Below are 21,219 nucleotides of genomic sequence, written 5' to 3'. Positions count from 1 at the left end.
GCTGCACACACAGATGGCGAGGGACAGACCAGGCCCTGCGGTGTTTACAATCTATCTAGACAAAGCAAACAATATCACACACAACCGGGGAACTAAGGTGCAAAGAGAATTGGCCAAGGTCGCACAGTGAGTCAGTGGCAGGGAAAGCAATTGACCACCCGCCCTCAGGATGAGAGACCAGGTTCCCATTGCACAGCTAGAAGATCAGGCAGCTCACACTTGGCAGAAACGGCTGCTGTTAGGCCAGCCCTGGAAATGTACAGGGGTGGAGGGGCAGTGCTTATAAGCAGAGGTAACTATTAGTGTGTTTGCACCAGAGAAGGCTGTAATTAACGCTGGCTTTATCCCCCACACATAAAGAGCCATGCAGTGCATGCAGCATTATGTTTTATGAATACCCCAGGCTGAGTGCAGAGTATGTCATGTTGATTAATGGTACCTATTAGACTTCATTCTCTCCCTAATTGGCATTTTTGTGTACAGTGTGTCAGCGTGAAGGTGCCCTCGTTAGCCTGATTAGCACTCTTGTCAGTCACCTGTCACCCAGCCAGGCTCTCCTGCTCCCTGGAATGGCGACTGGCTTTTCCCTGGGATTTAAATATAGAGACACTAGCGGCTTTTCTGAATAAAGCAAAGAAGCCACCTCCAGGCCTGTCCATTTGCATCCCTGCCGTCCATTGCTTCATCAATCACTCTCTGAGCACACAGCCTCTGCAGGGAGGCAGCTGTCTCCGGGAATGGCGGCCCCATCCCTCTCAACTACTGCTGAGATCAGCCAAGGGCTGTCCAATCTAGAGCTAAACCAAGCCTGCGGAGCTGGAGGATTTCAAACAGGGAGAGCCCCTTTGAAGTGCCTTGCTACGGTGACACAGTGAAGTGTCCCTTTAGATCTCAGAAGTCTTTTGTACTGGGGTTGGTGTGGGTGGAAAAGTCTTCCCTTCCCATTGCCCCATAAACATATGGTGTAGCACTCCACTCTGTTAGAGCATGGAAGCGAGGAGAGATTAATAAGACTGGGACTTTTCAGTTTGGAAAAGAGACGACTAAGGGGGGATATGATAGAGGTCTATAAAATCATGACTGGGGTGGAGAAAGTAAGTAAAGAAGTGTTATTTACTCCTTCTCATAAGACAAGAACCAGGGGTCACCAAATGGAATTAATAGGCAGCAAGTTTAAAAAAACAAAAGGAAGTATTTCTTCACACAACGCACAGTCAACCTGTGGAACTCCTTGCCAGAGGATGTTGTGAAGGCCAAGACTATAATAAGGTTCAAAAAAGAATTAGATAAGTTCATGGAGAATAGGTCCATCAATGGCTATTAGCTAGGATGGGCAGGGATGGTGTTCCTAGCCTCTGTTTGCCAGAAGCTGGGAATGGGCAACAGGGGATGGATCACTTGATGATTATCTGTTCTGTTCGTTACCAACATTGGCCACTGTCAGAAGACAAGATACTGGGCCAGATGGACCTTTGGTCTGACCCAGTATGGCCGTTCTTATGGATCAGAGCCCCAGCACTGGAGGGACTTCAGACAAGACTGGACTGGACAGTACACCTCATCGGAACAATCCTGCACTGGCCGGATGGGGGCCTGTAGATGAACTGGAAGCCCCTTGTGCGTTTTTTTAATCTCTAACGGCTATGAGTCCTGGCAGCCTCTAGGCCAGGGAGGTCGTGGCACAGGCCAGCAAACAGCCTGCTTATCTGTGAACACTCTTAAGGGGATCTGGGCTTGTTTGAAGCCGTGGAGCTACTGCAGCTGCCAACAAGACTAAAGGAAGAGGGTACAGAGCGGCCACTGACGTATAGCCAAAGGTGGGGAGGACCTCTGGCCTGGCTTGTGTCACTTTACGTCAAAGACCGACCCATGGCAGGGACCCCACATGGCACCTCCAGGAGGAGCAGCAGCTGTATAATGGGGGAGCTGCAGAATCACCCTGGGGCAAGAGGCTGTCCAGAGGCCTCTTTGGAGCTATGTTTGGGAGGATCCAGGATGTGCAGTCTTACTCCACCCCAACCCCAGCGCCCCCCAGCCCAAAGCCCGCAGCATGGGGGCAGGGGAGGACAAGAGGGCCCCTACCTGTCATAGTCTCCGTTGCAGAGGGCTCGCACAGGGATGGAGAATGCCTGCCACACGGGGTTGAGTGTGTTCTTCACCACTTCCGTTTTGTGGCAGATGGTGAAGCTGCAGGACAGGGAGGGGCGTGTGGTTATCCAACCAAGCCATAGGTTAACCCTGAGAGCTCTGACTCCTTCCTGGAGACTGTGTTAGGGGACTCTCTGGCTGTGTGGGGCCTTCAAACCCGGCCCCTCAGCCTTGACGACCACACGGAGACTTGCCTGGCCTTGCGAACGCTGCCACCGAAGCTTTAGCGGCTGGAGAATCCCCTCAGAGCCTGTGGCCTTGTCTGGGGCCTGACCCAAAGACCGGGAGCTTTCCCATCTCTCTAGCGGGCTTTGGAGCGAGTTCCCAGCCCTGCAGACAGACGTCCCGACACTCTCTCCGAACGATTTGACTTGCTCCTGCAACCATGGGCCTCAGCCCAGATACACAGAGAGTGTCTAGAGGGGAGACCAGCCTGCAGGGCCTCTCAGGGCCTGATCCTGAGAGGAGCTGAGTGCTCATGACTCCCACTGAAGTCAGTGGCAGCTGTGGGTGCTGAGTGCCCCTCACTGTCACATCTAGGCACTGCTCAGACTCTGTAACCTCTCACGCTCAGGCCCTGCCCCTCTGGGGAGCACTCAGGGAGTGCAGGGTCTCACTGTGCTATGGACCAGGCCGGCTTACAGCACCCACCCTGGGTGTGAGCCTCTCTGACGTCTGCGGCCAGCAGGCCTAGGGTAAATGGGACTTGTCTTCACTGTGCAATATGCCAATCAGCACAGTGAAGGGAGGCAGTTTTTGGGGGAGACAGACCGGCTGTCTTTGATGCAAGCCTGCGGCATGTGCTCCAAATGGGAGCGCCAGCTCACCCCTGCCCTGTTTGTCTTTGATTTAGAGAGATCAATGGGATGAATGTCTCCGTTCTGCTTGGCACACAGCTCATTAAGAGTCCCCATCCCCGGGAGGAATTACAGCCTCGTTTCTTCTCTCATCTGCTGGATTCGGGAGAACTCAGGAGGAATTTCATACAGCACCTTGCAATGTGCTGCCGAGGGGAGGTTGCCTCCCCCGTCCTGCTGCCTAGGGATGCACTGGCCCCCATGCCCAGCAGAGCAGAGCTGTCACATGCACTTTGCATGGGTGTGAATGGCAGCATGGGTGTGTGTGTGTGTGTGTATGGGGTTAATGCATGTTGCATCTCACAGGTTTGTCTGGGCTGGGAACCGAGTGGTGTTTTATACGGCGGGCACTCACACCGCTGAGCACCCTGGAGCCAGTCAGGGTAGCAGGTTGTGGCCGACCCCGAGGGTCCCTTCCCAGGTGTCTTGAGATGCAGCAAGAAATCCAGGGGAATTCTGCCATTAACACTTGGAACGCCGGCCTTTGCCAGACTGCCAGCCAAAGCCAGGCTGTCTGGGGGGCTGTCTGTCCCTGACTCCTCACAGCTTTAATGTGCCATGCACGTCACTGGTGCCCAGTGAGACCCAATGGAACAGCTCCTGGGTACGGGCTCAGGCCTGAAAGCACCCATTCCTTCACACTGATCAGTGCACCAGTGGTCAGCCATAGCAGCGAACCCCTCCCCAGTCTTGGTTCCACCTGTGCTGCCCCTCGAGAGTGGCCAGCCCAGCTAGCCAGCAAGGGCCTCCCCCCCCGCACCGAGCTGAAGGATGCTGCTGTCTCTCTGCTCTTTGCCTGAACCAGGCAGAGGGCTGGAAGCAAGAAGGCAGGACCTTGAGGGGGTCAGCATGGTGCCATGGCAGGTAGGCATGGGACCTGCTAGCCTGTGGATGCGAGCGCTGGCTAGCACTTACGTTCCATCCTCGTTGCTTCGGTAGAACACCATGAAGGGGTCAGACTTCCCAAAGAAATCCTTCTTGTCCAGCTTGTTGGCACAGAACTGCATCGTGGCCACGTCCTGGAGGGAGAAGCACACGCGCTGTGAGTGGCACTGGGGTCAGGGGACACCACCAGCTCAGCGGGCTCTGAAATAGCCCTGCACTCACGGGGGCGGTCGAGGAGAGAGATACAGCCCGATGGGTATACTCTGCCCTGGGGTAGCCAGGCAGGCATAGGGTGGGGTGGGTGGGGGTTTCGGGTCAGAACTGGGATGTGCTGGAGGAATTGGGAGGAAACCTCAGACTCATCTAATGGGGGCTGTAGGTTGGGACTGAGGGATGTCAGCAGAACTGTGCATATGTGTGGAGCCCATGACTGGGCTAGCAGGGGGCTGTGGGTCAGGAGTGAGGAGCACTGGCAGAGCTGGGGGAAGCTAAGGGTTGGGCTAATGGGGCTGAAGGTTGGGACTGAGGGGCAGTGGCAGAGCTGGGGGGCTGCAGGGCTGGAATAGCAGGCAGCTGCAGGTCAGGACTGAGGGGCATCAGCAGAGCTGGGGGGCTGCAGGGCTGGCATGGTGTGGCAGAGGTTGCGCGCTGATAAAACAGCAGGACCATGCAAGGGGAAGGTTCACAGCATTTAAGTCCAGAAGGGCCCTAAACCAGTGTTTCTCAAACTTTTGTACAGGTGACCCCTTTCACATACCAAGCCTCTGCATGTGACCCCCCCCTTATAAATTAAAAACACTTTTTATATATTTAACATTATTATAAATGCTGAAGGCAAAGTGGGGTTTGGGGTGGAGGCTGATAGCTCGTGACCCCCATGTAATAACCTCTCAATCCCCCTGAGGGGTCCCGAGCCCCAGTTTGAGAACCCCTGCCCTAGACCATCTCTTGGCCGCCTGCATAGCAGACCCCCAAATGGCACCCAGCCCCCCCTGCACTGAGCCCAAAGCCTGTCGTTAGATCAAAGCATTGCCATCTTCAGGAACTGAGGGGCCCCAGCACCTGAGGCCCCGCCAGTGGCAGGGAATTGATTAGCTGAGACTTGCCCAGAGGGTCCCCGTGTTGCAGAGGAAGGCAAACCCCTGAGGTCCCTGCCCGTCTGAGCTGGGAAGAAGTTCCGAGCCAAGCCCACCCTCACCTGCGACCAGTGAGCTAGGGCTCCCCACAGCTCCACCAGGAACAACAGAAAAGGGGCTGCAGGACCCATCCCGGCACAGGACATCCCAGTGCAGGAAGCCCAGGAACTGCCACATAAAGTGTCATAGCTGGGCCCTGTGGGAGGCCTGGCCTCAGCATGAGCTGTGTGTTCGTGAGGAGACACCAGAGCAGATGTCAGCCTTGGGGGAGATCCCCTTTCTGGCAGCTCTTGTTAATACAGGGGCAGCTCCCTCTGTGCATCCCACCCTGCTTGGGATGCGCCATGCCGCACGGCAGCCCACAAGGACCAAGCCCCATGCAGCCAGAACGCCCCGAGGCAGCATCCTATGCAGTGCCAGGAAGCCAGAGATGGGGCCTGAATCCAGCGGCGTCTCTGGGCCTCAGCTGGTGGCAGTCAGGGAAGTTCACTGCGGGCAGCAGAGATGAAGGGGCAGAGGGGCTGGGCTCATGCTCGCTATCGGGAAGTGGAGGCAGGAGAAACCCTTAACTGTGCATTTCCTGGTTCTCCCGCGGCTGAGTTTTGCTCAATTCCATGTTCTGCGGGGAAAGAACTACCCCATACTACCAAGCTGCCGGAGGGTTTTGCCATTGATGGGGGGTTTGGTGCTGTTGCTGGCTGTAGCAAGGTTAAACGGGTCCCTGGAACTGCCACTAGCAGCCTCTGGTTTCCACCAGCTTAGATTGGCCCGTGGGGGTCTTTTATTAATAAGCGCATGACCTATTGTGATCACATGACACAGCCCCCAGATGAGAGGTCTCCAAGTAGCACCCAGGAACTGCAGGAAGTGGTATTAGTCAGTCAGAAGGGGGTGCTCTCCCCAGGCAGTCAGTGCTGACACCAATGCCCCAGTGTGGCACTAGGGGGCGCTGTGCTGCTGGAGGGGCTGCCATTCAGACAAGCAGTAAAATTGATCCTTTGGGGATTTTAAAACTCCCCTGGTTGTTTCCCCAAGGTTGGGGCAGAGAACCCCAGTGTCCTGGCCAAATTCCAGCCTGGATCCTACTGTGCCGCACCAAATTCCCCCTGCAGCTTCAGCTGGCTCCAGGATCCTTTTCTTCTCTTCCCCTAAGTTGTTGCATAGCGTGGCCATGTGCGGGTGAGCAGTTGATGTGCTCCGCCCCAGCAATGGCTGCATTTCCGCAGTGAGCGAGTGATCCAGCCACTCCATCCCTTTCAGAATACATTTGTGACTGAGCCCAGAGGAGCCTGGTCTAGTGGTTAGAGCAGAAGACTGGAAGGGCTCCTGGGTTCTATCACTAGCTCTGGTAAGGAATGTTGTCTGCGCTTAGAGGAGGAGCTTAGCATTCAGGACTCCTGGGTCCTGGCTTTGCCCCTGCCTGGCAGGGAGACCTTGGGCTGGTCACTCCCCCTGTGTGCTTGTCTCCCCCTCTGTGTGATGGGGATTATAGTGCTTACCCAAAGCCCTTTGAGCCCCCCACAGCGATGTGTTATTACAATAATCCTGGGGAATCAGCCCCAAGGCAGCAGAAATGGACAGTGGGGACAGACTGCAAATGCAGGACTGGTGGGCTGGCTGCTCGCTGAGCACTGCCTCCCCTTACGGATAACCTGGAACAGGGGAGGGTAAACTACGGCCTAGGGACTGCATCCGGCCCTTCAAATGTTGAGTTCCCACTGGGGAGCGGAGTCTGGGGCTTGTCCCGCTCCAACCGGTGAGCGGGGTCCGGGGCTTTCCCCACTCAGTGCGTGCCATGGATCCACACGGCTCCCGGAAGCAGTGGCATGTACCCCCTCCAGCTCCTACGTGTAGGGGCAGCCAGGGGGCTGCACACTGCCCCATGCCCCAGCCTGGAGCTCCCTCCCACATTCTGAACTCCTCATTTCTGGCCCCACCCCAGAGCCCTCTCCCCCAGCCAGAGCCCTCCCCCCTCCCACACCCCAACCCCCAATTTTATGGACATTCATGGCCTGCCATAAAATTTCCATACCCAGATGTGGTCCTTGGGACAAAAAGTTTGCCAAGCCCTGCCCTGGAGCCTGGCTAAAACCCCCGGACAGTGGAAGCCAAAGCCTTGGAGAAGAGGTTGTGCGGAGCATCTGTGAACCCCATAGTGCCAGGCTTCCTAGTTGCTACGGGGGTGCAGTCTGGTCCAGTGCTGGGTGGGAAGCAGCGGTGCCCTCTGCCCCTCATCTGAACACCTGCTCAGTGCGCAGGCCACTGGGAGCTGCAAGCCCCCAGCTCCCATTGGGATAGGATGGATCCTTTAAAGGCCCCTACAGCGACCCCACTGCCCCGGCTGCTGGGCCAGCTGCCACAGACTGTGTGGGCTCTGGCACCAGCCCCGTCTCGGCGTGACGGGGAAGGGAGCAGAGGTAGCGCTTTCCACTCCCCCATGCTGGCTGGACACCCCTGCCAATGCCCCCCAGGCACCATCACCATTGCCTGCCTTTGAAAGCCGCCAGCCACTCTCAACCCTGCTTCTCTGCTGGGCCCTGCATGGCTGCCTCTCCCCAAAGGGATCCAAACCCTGAAGAGGTGTCGCTGACCCTGGCCAGGGCTGGGTGAGGTTCAGCCCTGATGGGAGCTGCTTCACCCTCTGCCAGGATTCGTGATCTTCACACCAGCTGGAAGGCTGGCCTCAGCCACAGGGCCCAATTCCCTCCTCATCACTCCGGTGTAAATCAGGAGTGACTCCACCAGGCCCGATTCCACTCTTATCACCCCAGTGTAAATCAGGAGTGACTCCAGGACTGATTACCCCATCATCACCCTGGAGTAAATCAGAAGTGACTCCACCGGATCTGATTCCACTCTTATCACCCCAGTGTAAATCAGCAGTGATTCCAGGCCTGATTACCCCATCATCACCCTGGTGTAAATCAGGAGTGACTCCACCGGGCCTGATTCCCCTCTCATCGCCTTGGTGTAAATCAGGAGTGACATTACTAAGATCAGTGGTGCGCAGCGGTGTCAGACGAGTGGCAGTGAGAGGAGAATCTGGCCCCAGTCAAGCGGCTCCACCTGCGCACCCTCTGGTACACGCCCAGCCTGCAGCATCAGCCCCATCGAGCACAGGGGAGCGAATTCCTCTATGCAGCAGAACAGGTGGCAGGGCTGCTTTGTATTCGCTCTGCAGGTTCCTGTAAGGGAGGGGCTGCAGGTGTCTGAGCTAGTGCGTGGGAGGGGTGCACCAGTACGTGGGCGTGGAGAATGTGTCCAGGGTGGCGGGGGAGGCGTGTGAGTGTGTGTTCTACATATGTGTTTGTACGTGAACACAGGAGAGCGTGCCAATATGGATTCTTTGTGGGGTGTGTTCATGAGCGAGTGTGAGACTGTAAAATGCGTGTGGGTGTGTGCCTCTGACTGTGTGCTTCTGTGTAAGTGGCGTTTAGAGTGGGGGTGTCTGTTTGGCAGTCATGGGCCCATGTGGGAGTTGCCCTGGGCTGAGTTCGGAGCTGTCCGGGTTTCCCTGCAGAGGGGAGGGTGCACACGGCCCGGCTGCGGCCCCCACCCCGTGGCAGTGCAGCACCTGGTGGTGACAGACACGCTGGCTCCCAAGGAGGAGACACCGAGGGTCGCACTCTGCCAGCTTGTGCCAGCTGCCTCCTACTGCATTCGTGGGTAGCCCCGTCTGTGTCTGCTGGGCTCAGGCATGAGCTGCCGGGGGCAGTTTGCTCCCAGACAGTGAGGGTCTGCCTGAGCAGGAGAGCCCTTGGGTGCACCCCTCCATGGCCCGGGCAGCCAAGCAGCTCCCCAAGTGGGGCACTTGATGGCACAGGGGCTGCACTGATGGAGAAAAGCCCTGGGAGCTGGGCTGGACACCAAACTGGCACCTAACAGACTGCCTGCACACTCGTACCTGAACACCGCTACACACCTGTATACCTGCAGATCACCACACACACACACACACACACACGTACCCGCAAACCTCTACATACACCCACACACACGTAGCCGCACACTGCTACACACACCCCGCAGACCACCACACACACACACCTCATACCTGCACACTGCTACACACATGTATACCTGCAGATCACCACACGCACACACACACACATATACCCACAAACCTCTACACACACACCCCACACACACACGAACCTGCACACCACTACACACACACACACACCTGGCACACCACTACACACACACACACTTGTACCTGCACACTGCTACACACATGTATACCTGTAGATCACCACACACATACACACAAACACATGTACCCACAAAGCTCTACACACACACATATGTACCTGCACACCGCTACACACACACACACACTCTGCACACCCCCCACTACACACATGTATACCTGTAGATCACCACAAACACAGACACGTACCCACAAACCTCTACACACACACACATATGTACCTGCACACCGCTACACACACACACACACACATACCCGCACACCACTACACACACACTCATACCCACACAGCGCTACACACACACGTGTACCCACATACATAAGCACACACATTCATACCTACTCACTGCTACACACACACACACTCATACCTGCTCACTGCTCTACACACATACACACACACATATGTACCCATTCACTGCTACACACACACACACACACACAGAGACTTGGACCTGCTCGCTCGCTGGGTTATCTCGAGGAGCCATTCCCTGGGAGGCACAGCTGGCTCCTCAGGAGGGTGCCCCACGGCCCGGCTCAGAGGAATGGACTGGATTTTCCGAGGCCTGGAGCAGAGCTTCCCGCTCAGAGGCACCAGCACCCACAGCCACAGCAGGACTTAGGGGCTCACAGCCTCCTTCGCCGAGCACCAAGGTGAAGGCAGGCCCAGGGCTCTAGCAGGGCTCGGACAGTGTCCTGATGCCACCCCCCAGAGACCCTGCCCAGCCTCTGCTGGGAGCCATGCTGCACCATCCCAGAAGCCCAGGGCCAGAGTAAACTGGCCTGGCTCCGCTGGTGTTATCCCACTGCCCCCGGTGCAGTTACACCTGTTAGCTGAGGATCCGGCCCAGCGATGAGCAAGGTCTAGCACGTCCCCTCTCTGAGTGCCAAGGACAGGCCACCCAGGGTGCTCTGCGCAGGACACTGCACTTGCTGCTGGGGACGACGGCCAAGGAAGGAGGTGAGGCTCAGGCCCCAGGCTGGGCCGGCGGGGCAGGACCATTGTTCCTCTTGCCCAGTGCTGCTGTGATCCAGTGCTAGAGAGGCTGAACACAGAGCCCCCCAGTGCCACGTACACGGAGACGCTTCTCCGGGGGAGCCTCGCTCGCCCGGTTACAGGGATTCGCTCAGCACTTACACCCTTCCCGGGGAGCAGGGTCTGGGGGAGTCTGACGGTGGTTCTGTTAACGCTCCAGTCCAGCTGTCCTGTGTCACCTCACCCACACTCTCCTCATCTAGCGCCCCCTGCTGACAGCTGCGCTAGCCCAGTGGTGGTCGCCTCTTCTTGTGACTCAGCCTTCAGCCAAGTCTCTCCCAATCCCCACCTCCCAGGGTAACAGAGTCTAACAAATAATTCCAAGCCCTTGTGTGAGCTCTCAGCCCCGACTCTGGGCCCAGAGGTCCTTCCGCTGCTTGTCTCAGGCTTTCACAGGGCTTCCATCAGCTGAGCTTCATGGTTCTCAGGGTTCACCCTCCTTTCAGGGCAGGGGCTCGCAGGGTCCCCCTGGAGTCCATCAACAAGTCCCCCCGACACAAACTGAAACCACTTCTTCCTCTCCAGGCTGAAACGCCAATTTCTCTTGAGTTTCCCCTGCTGCGCCCCTCAGCTGAATGTCTCCCCGGGCCAGAGCCAGCACCACTGCAGCTTGCTCCACCCTGCTGGCTTCTCCAACTCTCCTGGACTCTTGCCAGGCTCTTCACTTCAGAGAGAATCCCAGGGCCAGCCGGGCTCCCTCTCCAACCCTGCCAGCCTCTCCCCTGCCAAGAGAGGGAGAGCAGCAGCCCTGCCCGCCCCCTGCAGCCCCCTTCTGCTATGGGTAACCACCCAGCTCCTCCCTCAACGGGGCTCATCTGGAACTGGGCCCATGCTCCAATAAACTCTTTCAGACTGTGACTTGCTGAAGCCCATGGGCCAGGCCCTTGTTCTGGTGCCCATGGGACTCATGCTATCAACTGTGACACAGCTGCGCTGATCATGCCAGCGGAGGATCCGGCCCTGGAACCACACCTGATACTGTCAGCCACCTGGTTCTGGTGCCGACTAACCACCATGCTGCAGAAAAGCTGTATCCCAACACACTGGGGATTTGCTTTGGAGAGGCTGCTTGTGTGGATGATGATGCACCCCCGGGAAAGCTGGCTGTTGCGTTCGATTTAGGGCTTGGCTAGATGAACAGTTACTGTGCGTCAAGCTAGGGTGTCAATCCACAGTGCACCAGCATGCCATGCACTAACCAGTCCTCTGATACCCTCCTGTTTCGAAGTGGGTGGATCAAAGCTCACTAGGGAACTGTGATGTTGCATTCCATATGTTTTATGGAAATATGCTAATGACTGTGACTATAATGTAACTGGAATATGCTTCAGGCAAAAGGTCTCTTGTAACGTATCATTACAAAGCATATAATCTACTGAATATGGTCATCCTATTTGTATGCATGTATCATTCTTGTATCTGAAGTTAGAAATATAAAGTATAACTCTGATGTACTACTGTAATTATGCAAAGTGTGGGCTATTGATGATGGTTTAGAATCTTGATGGCTCTCATTGACTAGGACAATTGGTTGTAAATGGCTCTGTTACTTGCAAGACTTCTTGTGTTTGTATAAGCCAGCCCAGTAAAAATGGTGGACTACATCTTAAACCTGGTGCTTTTCCATGTAGAAGGAAGGGTGGGGATCCAGAGAGACAAAAAGGGGATGGAAGAGAACAAAGGATTGTCCCAGTCATGAGAAAGCCCCTGCTTTTCACCTAAGATGCCTGCTGGAACTAACAAGGATTGTACCGGGGAAAGGTTGGGCCCAGACTAGGAAGGAGTCTAGTCTGTGAAAGAAGCTTATTGGACATCTCAAAGGGTGAGATTTACCGGTAAACCGTTTCTTAATGTATTAGGCTTAGACTTGCGTGTTTTGTTTTATTTTACTTGGTAACTTACTTTGTTCTGTCTGTTATTACTTGAAACCACTTAAATCCTACTTTTTATATTTAATAAAATTACTTTTGTTTATTGATAAACCCAGAGTAAGTGATTAATACCTGGGAGAGCAAACAGCTGTGCATATCTCTCTATCAGTGTTAGAGAGGGTGGACAATTTATGAGTTTACCCTGTATAAGCCTCATACAGAGTAAAACAGATTTATTTGGGGTTTGGATCCCATTGGGAACTGGGTGTCTGGGTGCTGGACAGAGGTGACCTGCTGAGCAGTTTTTGGTTAAAGTCTGCAGCTTTGGGGGCATGGACCAGACCTGGGTCTGTGTTGCAGCAGGCTAGTGTGACTGGCTCAACAAGGCAGGGGTCTGGAGTCCCAGGCTAGCAGGGAAAATGGGCTCAGAAGTAACTTCAGCATGTCAGGTGATAGTCCCAAGGGGGTCTCTGTGACCGAACCTGCCGCAGGAATGGTTAGCGGGTGGCAGCAGGGGTGCACGGCAGGCTTGCACACTGTAGATTGACACCCCAGCTTGCTGTGCAGTGAGTGTTCATCTAGACCAGCCCTTAGAGTTAGATCCATTCTTAGGCGATGCTGATGCCTTTCAATAAAGTTCTCAGTGAGCCCCCTGAGTGCAAGCTGCCCCGTGGAGACATCTGCAGTGGTGAAGGAGTTATCTATCCATCCCCATACACCCCTCTCATCCATCCATCCCCATACACTCCATCCATCCATTTATCTCCATACACCTCATTCATCCATCCATCCATCCATCCCCATTCACTCCATCCATCCATCTCCATACATCGCATCTCTGTATTCCCATACACCCCTCTCATCCATCCATCCACATACCCTCCATCCATCCATTTATCTCCATACACCTCATCCATCCATCCATCCATCTATCCATCCCCATTCACTCCATCCATCCGTCTCCATACATTGCATCTCTCTATCCCCATACACCCCTCTCATCCATCCCCATACGCTCATCTATCTAATCTATCTATCCATCCCCATACACCACATCTATCTATCTATCTATCCCTGTACACCGCATCTATCTACCTACCTACCTACCTACATTCACTGCCATGCATGGAAACCTGTAGTGAGTCATGCAAAGAACCTGTAGGTCAAGCAAGGATGCTGGCGACAGGTGGAGAGCAGTAGCCATGCATGGGAAAATGGCTGTTCTGCACAGAATGGTGGACAGTCCAACCTGGGAAGAAGAACCAAGGAAGAGGCAGTGTTGCCTGGAGAGAAGAGACCACGCATGCCCAGTGGTGGGGGAAGCAGCAAGTCAGAGGGCAGGACCCTGGTGCACAAGGCCACCAGTGAGCCCTGCTGAAGAAGCACTGATGTGCTAAGCTGACCATGCTTTGCAGCCTGGGTTGGACCTGGGTATTCTCCATGTCCTGCCACGGGCAGCCCTGAGCTGTGCAGTAGGGGGATATAAATCAGTGTTACTCAGTGGACTGCAGCGGTGTGAGGCCGATTTACACCTGCTGAGGATCTGACCCCAGTTTCGAGCCCTAACTCAGGTCATGAATGTTGATGAGTCTAGTAGCGTCATCCTAGCCAACATTTCTGTGCCCCACAAACCCATCCTCAGGGACTGCCAGCATCTCTGCAAGGGAGAGAGGGGCACTGGCAGAGCTGGGTGTGGGGAGCCCAGAGTTGGGCTAGCAGGGGGCTGCAGGTCAGTATTGAGAGGGTACTGGCAGGGCTGGAGGGGGTGTGGGGAGCCCAGGGCTGAGAAAGCAGGGGGATGCAGATCAGGACTGAAGGGCACTGGCAGGGCTGGAGGGGGTGTGGGGAGCCCAGGGCTGGGACAGCACAGGGCTGCGGGTCGGGATTGAGGGGCACCGGCAGGTCTGTGCCAAGGGAAGCTTGCCTGGCCCTTGCTTGCGTTTTGCCCACCTCTCAGAGCATTATGTTCAGCCACAAATGTTTAAGAGAACAAAGCAAGGCAAGCAAAAGCCCTGGTTGCGCAATATTCCTCATGCCATCCCCTCCCCAGCTTGGCCTTTCTGCTTGGCGAGATTAATTGATGAAATATTAATCAGGAGTAATTATACTTCCTCAGGCACCTCTCTCCTCCTGCAATGTGTGTTCCCAGCCCTGCTCTGCTCCCCGCAGCCCCTGCCCTCAGCTTCCCAGCTGGTGCAGAGCCCCACACACGGGTCACTGGCTGGAGCGCGGAGCTGGCTACTCCATCTGTGCACATGGAAAGCAGCTGCTGAGGATCGAGGAGACAGGAGCAGGTGATGGGCCAGGGCCTCTCGATCAGTGCAGTGGGAGTGCGGGGATCAGGGCCATGGCAGGGGGGCCACGCAGCACGGGACAGCACTGGGGGAAGATATCATGAGGGAGTCTCCCTGCCCCCTAGCGCCATGCGGCGGCACTGGGATCAGCCCATGGGGTGGGTAAACCAACCTCAGCTGAACGCCACATTCCCCAAAAGAGACATGGGAAACTTGGTTCACCCTGACAACACTACTGGGGTCAGCACTGACTGTGAGGGGAGAGCGTCCCCTGCTGGCTCCCGCACCCTATAGCACAGCGCCCCTAGCACCACTCTAGGGTCAGCACTGACTGTGAGGGGATCACCCACCTCGCTCCCTGCAGACACTGGATTTCCTTGGGAAAGGTCTCCCATCCCAGCAGTGACCTGACCAGACGCCCTGCCAGGGCGTGGGATGCGCTGTGCTCCTGGGGGTGGGGGATGTGTGATGTGCACATGCCCATGGGTGGGAACTTAGCATAGGTCCTTCTCCCCCTCCAGGACTCCTCCGTCTGCCTCCCCATCTTCCCTTGGGACCCTGCACAGTGGAATCCCACCCCAGGCAGGTTCTGGGAGTCTCCCAACAGCTGCCAGGTGCCCTCCAGCCATTGCCGGTCTGAGACCCGCTGGGAGGAATGGCAGCCACAACTCACCCGGCAGTTGCCCAGTTCCTCGGCCGATAGGATGATGGTGCCACACTTTTTCCCTGGAATCCCACTGCAGAAGAAAAGAGAGGGGGTCTAAGCCACTGGGCTGGCCCGGCCCAGAGAGCGCCCCCCCAACCCTGGGCTGGACTTGCCCCAAAATCGCCCCCTGACCCATAGGTATGGAAACTAAGAATGCAGGGCCGGGGGGAGGGGGAGGCTTCAGCAGCCCCAGGCTTTATGCGGGGTCCCGGCTGCCGGCCCTGCACACTGCTCCCTGGCTGCTGGCCCCATGCCTGGGACTCTGGACCCAGGACTCTGCTCTCCAGCCCTGCACCCGAGACTCTGCTCCCTGGCCCTGTGCCCACCCCAAGCTGTGGCCCCAGTCTCAGCCCCCTTACCCCATCTGGGTCCCCCCCTCCCAGAGACATGGCCCTGCTCCTGGCCCCAGCTCTAGGGGCTGGGGGAGCGTGAAGAGGGTAAGGGGGGGCATAAGATAAAAAGTAAAAACTGCTTTCAGCACCCCCACTGTTAAAAAGTGTTCCAACACCACTGCCCAGCCCTGGGCTGGCCCTGGCCCAAGAGCCCCCCACGACCCCCCACTCCCATGCACCCATTCTATCAGCCTCTCTCCCACCCTCATCACCCCTTGGCTCTATTGCCCAGCCATACGCCTCCTGTCTCCATCACCTCCATGTGACACCCGCTTCCCTCAGTCTGCCCTCTCCCTCCCCGGCTCCATCACCCCCTCTGCTGCCCTCTCCCCACCCTCCCCCGATGCATCCCCCCCACCTCTGCCTCTCTTCCAGTGGCTGCTGGAGCATTGCTGGCTGTGCACAGGCTGCACTGCAGGAGCAGTACCTGGCCAGAGACGGGCGCTGCCACAGGTGGGCAGGGAGGGGGACTCGCAGATGCATTTGGGGGCTGTAATCCAGTGCACTGTTTCTGTGCAACACCCTGCCTGGCTAGTTACCGGGCGTGCACTGGTCCCAGCAGGGCCGCTGGGAAAGAGATCCCCTTCCCCACCCCACCTGGCCTTGTCTGCACCAGGACGCCCCTGAGGCGTTGCTTCCTGGGTGCAGCTCTGGCACAGACAGGGCTCAGGCTGTTCTCGCCCTGTGCGCTGGGTGCCCTGCACTGGCATGGACTCCAGCAGGGCCCTGGGCAGTGGCATCTGCTTGGACAAAGGCCCATTTCACTGCAGGGCCCCGCCTCCCCTGCAGGCCTGGCGGGTGCCTGGACAGCTCCCTGGGCTCCAGTCTTTGATCCAGCTCTCCGGCTTGCCCAGGGCCCCCCTGAGCAGCCAGCCCAGTGGCAGTGACCTCCACACCAGATTGCCGGGCTCCTGGGGGCTCCTGTTTTTTAAGCTCAGTGGAGTCTGTTTCCATCCCCATCAGGCTCATTGATTGAAAAGCCAGGAGGAAAGGGCTCAGAGGCCTGGGTTCTAGGCCCAGCTCTGCCACTAGCCTTCTGGCTGACCTCGGGTAAGTCACTTCACCGCTCAGTGCCTCAGTTTCTCCACCTCTCAGATGGGGCTGATTGACCTGATCTCCTGGAGAGCTAGAAAAACGCTCTGGGCAGCGCACCAGGTGGAAGGCTGGCTGCCCCATCCCACTGGCACTGGATTTGACCATCCTGCTGGAGGGGCTGGAATCGAGCAGGCTGTTGATGCAATGAGCATGGCTCTCGATGGACCCTGCTGGCAGCCAGGGGGAGCCCAGATCCCAAAACCAATGGATGAGGGGGAGCCAGTGTCAGACACAGGAGATGGCCAGGAGTGCTTTCCGGAACAGGCATTAGAAGGGGCCAGATGAATGGTTTAAATGCAGGGGCTGGCAGTAGGGGCTCAGAGGGAATTTCTGAGAGACTCTAATGAGCATCCTAATGGGGGCTGATCATCCACACCTGGCTCCCCCGTCAACTGACCGTAATCAGCCCGGCTCTGTTGGCTCCAGCAGAGCTAGGATACGACACCAGTGAGGACCTGATGCCAATGGAACTACAGTGGATTGACACCAGATGGGATCTGGCCCATTGGCTCAATGGAGCTTTGGATGATTTACAGCAGCTGGGCTGGCCCACTGGCTCCTGTGACAGGTCTTGCAATCCCAGCCAGTATTTGGGGGACCCCACTGTGTTAAGTTTCTGTTACTGTGGGCCAGGCACTGTATGCAGCTTTAGGGGGAGGGGCCACCCCAGCTCCTCCCGGAACCAAAGCCAGTGGGAGGCTATTAGGTAACTCACTCAGGCTGTAAAGGACCCAAAGGACATGAAAAGAGGAACTTCATGACTTGCCAGCACACCAGTGGTGGGAGCCTGCGTAACAAACCAGAGCAACTGGCATTGCTCATTTGTGACCATAAATTTGGTCTAGTTGGTGTTACTGAAACCCAAAGGGATGATGCCCATGATTGGGATGTTAAAGTCAAGGGTTATAACTTAGTTAGGAAGGATCAAGTGGGCAAAAGGGGCAGGGGAGAATAATGGCAGAAAATGTTCTTAAATACTAATGGCCAATGTCCAAACAGATAAAGCACGAGGTGGGGAATTAGTTGGGGTCTGCTACAGACCCACAAATCACACTCGGGAATGGGATGAGCGGCTCCTTACGCACCGATCTATCATGTGGAGGTATAGGTATCATTTGAGTGACATGCGGGAGGTCTCCTGCTGCCAGCACTAAAACATCCTTGGAATTTCTAAATATTATAGATGATAATTTCCTAACTCAAAGTGTTCCAGCCAACATAGAGGATTCTATATTAGACCTTGTCCTAACAGACACAGAGGAACTGCTCTCAGAACTAAAACTATGAACGCTAACTTAGATACAAGTAATCATGACTTGCTCACAATTATAATGTGCCAGGAAAACACATAATAGATATGTAGACCAGTAATAGATACACTTGGTGTGCTGCTAATGGGGCCAATTTCAAAAAGCTAAAACAATTATGAGCCAAACCACCTGGGAAGAAGAAAAATGTGAACGCTAATTGGGAATCATTTCAGCACATCTTCCTGGATGCCCCAAAAGTCATAAGTGAGGAAGACGGCTGCACTTCATTAAACACCATCCTGGTTTGGAGGGGAAGTAAAGGCAACTAAAGCAAAATGCATATACGGAACACATAGGAGAAAGGGGAAGCTGATAGGAACCAGCAGAAGTCAGAAGCAAGGGAAGCCGTGATGGGGTGTGCACTCACACCAGCACTGACAGGTTAACCAGGGCCTGAGAGGCAAGTTAGGTTACCTCACCTCACGTGACAGCAGGAGGGCCAAGGTTAACTGAGAGAGAAGCCCAGCTGGGGAAGGGCTGTTTAATGACCAGGACATGGGCAATCAGGCCTAATGGTTAGAAGCCAGTGCCAAGCAAAAGCTCAAAGCTGGAGACAGCATCAGGGGTCAGGCATAGGATCAGGGCCCTGGAGTGTGGCAGGAGCTGGGAGCAGGCAGGGGTCTGATGTGGAGACCAGGAGGAGGCAGGGCTCAGGAGGCAGGTAAGCAGGAGGGGTCTCTAATAGCAGCCAACCAAGGATTCCTCCAGTAGCTCAAGCCTCTTCCTGGTTTAAATAGAGCTCCTCAGCCAATCAGAGATGCTGGATTTTCCCCCAGTCAGAAGCTTTGGGGGCGGGGCCCTTTGCCATATAGCACTTTGCTGGTTCCCTTCTGCAGTGGGTCAGATGAGGTGCTGGGTGGCAGTTGTGGCTGATCACAACCTAGCGCCCCAAGAGCCGGGTACAAGGTCTGTAATCCATTGCCTCTCCCCTCGGGAGCCTGCCGGCAGGTTGTGAACTGGGGTTTCGGGGAAGGTGTTTACCAGGTCAGGAGGGCAGATGTGCTGCCAGCTCTCAGAAGCGCTCTTCAGGACTGTAGCCTTCCCAGTCCCCAACACACCAGAGTTTATCCCATCTGATTTTGGCATGAAGATTTCATGGACAACGTACTTCTTGTGGTCTTGAGCACGTACTGGTGGGGGACGGGGTTGGGAGCGGTGAGGCAATGGGTCCAGAAAGGGAGGCTCCAGAAGTGATATGTGGAAAACTGGGTGTAATCGGAGAGAACAGGGCAAGCTGAGTTCAGAGGTGACAGGATTAATTTGCTGGCAAATTCAGTAGGGGCCAAGGAACTGATAGTCTAATTTATGAGATGGCCTGTTTGTGGGTAGGTATTTCATTGACAGCTAGAGCTTCTGGACTGTGTTCCTGTCGTCTCTAATAAACCTTCTGTTCTACTGGCTGGCTGAGAGTCACAGTGAATTGCAGGAATTGGGGGTGCAGGGCGCTGACTCCCACTATCTCCGTGACACCCCCTTTGTGGTCAGCTGGTTCTTTCAGTGCATTTCAGCGACTCAGCCCTCTGGCTAAGTCACACACACTGTCCCACTTCCGGGGTATATAGTCTCTAGCTCTCGCTCACGGCCCTGGTCCGGGGCTGTAGCACCAAGGCTTCTTTCCTAAGACCCTGCCTTCTTTAACAGCCCAACTGGGGCCTTCCTCCATACCTTCGGATGGTGTCCTTTTGACAGTGCTCCCTGAGCTCAGTCTTCAACCAGACCAGCAGGGCCCATCACAGTACCCTCGCCCAGCCTGGCTAGGTTCTGGGCTTAGTCCCCTGGGTGCAGCCTGTCCATGGTCCTGCTGCTCTTCCCAACAGCCAGCAGGCACTTTGGCAGCCTTCCCTGGGCTCAGTCCTGCCTGCAGGGAGCTGTCTGTGCTGCTGCTGCTGCTGCTGCTGCTGCTCTTCCAGCCAGCCAGGCACCCAGGGCTCCCTCTTCAAGCTCCAGACAGGAACTGACTGCTCTGCCACTGCTGCTTCCTTTTACAGGGCCCTTCTGGCCCCTGACTGGCCGCTCCAGCAGCCCCTCTGATTGGGTGTTTCTCTGCAGCCACTCTAGGCTGGACTGGAGGACTTCTCCTCTGGAGAACATCTGGAGGACTTCTCTGCTCTTTTCTGGGGCGGGGTGAGGCAGGGCCATGAGGCCTTGAGCATGGGGGTGGGGGGGTCTCTGGATCCAGTCCACCCTGTCACAAACCCATAATTCAAAACACAGTGACATGTTCTGCATTATTATACACAAGCTCTGCGGGTGGCAGCAAGGCCCAGTTGTTCTGATAGAAGTTGATGTAACATCAAAGATACTGCTCCAGGATCTGGTTGGCTCTCTTTGCTTGATCATTAGTCTGAGGGTGATAGGTGGAGGAGAGGCGGGAGCGTATACCCAAAATCCAGAGTGCTTCTCCCCAAAAGTGGGAGATAAATTGTGCACTGCAGTCAGAGATGATGTGCTCTGGGAAGCCATGGAGGCCAACGACTTGTTCCATCCAGAGCTGGGAAGAGGGTAGGCCAGTGCAGGGGATGAAGTGTGCCATCTTCATGAGATGGCCCATGTCTCTCAGGATGGTCATGAACCCATTGGACGTATGTAGTTCTGTCTAGGGGCCAGGTGGAATCTCGAGGGGTTGCAGGAGTCCCAGGGGTTGCAGGAGTCATTGTGTGGCGCCTTGGAGTGGGTGCATACATTGCAAGACACCACACAGGCCTGCACTGTGGCTCATATGCAAGGCCACCACAAGACATGAAAGATGAGCCGCTGAGCGCAGAAGTGAACAAAATATCCTGCCAGGGGAAGTCATGGCATAGTGCTGCAGTCCTTGGAGGCCTGGGGGGAACATATATACACCCCTTTACGTAGGTTACCCTGTCTCCGACATCATGGGGTCCCCTACTTATGGCTTCCTGCTCGACTGGCAGGATCCAATAGATCCAGGCTGATCTTCTGACGGGGAGCAGGTCTTGGTGGAGAGCTGCACCCAGAAAGTTACAAAGTGTGAGGATGTACAAGGTTTCCAGTTCAAGTCATTTTGGTGAGTATAATATTCGCCCTTCCAGAATAAAGCTATTATTGGTTCCTGGGCAATAGGAGATTATGAAATTAAAGTGTGTAAACAATAAGGTCCACTGAAGTCAATGTTGGTTAACAGCTGTGGCCCTACGCAGACATTCAAAGGTCTTATGGTCAGTGTACACCTGGAGGGGATACCAGGCGCTTTCTAGATTGTGGCACCACTCTTCAAAAAGTGGCCTAAATTGCCAGGAGTTCTCTGTCCAAAATGCC

At 55.6% G+C, this 21,219-nt stretch overlaps 1 protein-coding gene across 1 annotated transcript in view; it reads right to left on the bottom strand.

Annotated features, from left to right (window-relative positions):
- Positions 1 to 21,219, bottom strand: part of CPNE5 (copine 5) — a 207,665-nt gene that overhangs the window by 99,471 nt on the left and 86,975 nt on the right. Inside the window, exons 8-10 of the mRNA XM_038380314.2 lie at positions 15,111 to 15,174; positions 3,921 to 4,024; positions 2,083 to 2,187 (exon numbers count right to left, since the gene is read on the bottom strand). Of these exons, the coding sequence (XP_038236242.1) occupies positions 2,083 to 2,187; positions 3,921 to 4,024; positions 15,111 to 15,174 (273 nt within the window). The remainder of the gene's footprint in view (positions 1 to 2,082; positions 2,188 to 3,920; positions 4,025 to 15,110; positions 15,175 to 21,219) is intronic.

The sequence above is a fragment of the Dermochelys coriacea genome, chromosome 21, assembly GCF_009764565.3.
Source record: "Dermochelys coriacea isolate rDerCor1 chromosome 21, rDerCor1.pri.v4, whole genome shotgun sequence".
Taxonomy (NCBI): Eukaryota; Metazoa; Chordata; order Testudines; family Dermochelyidae; genus Dermochelys; species Dermochelys coriacea.
This window is presented reverse-complemented; position numbering and strand designations above follow the sequence as displayed.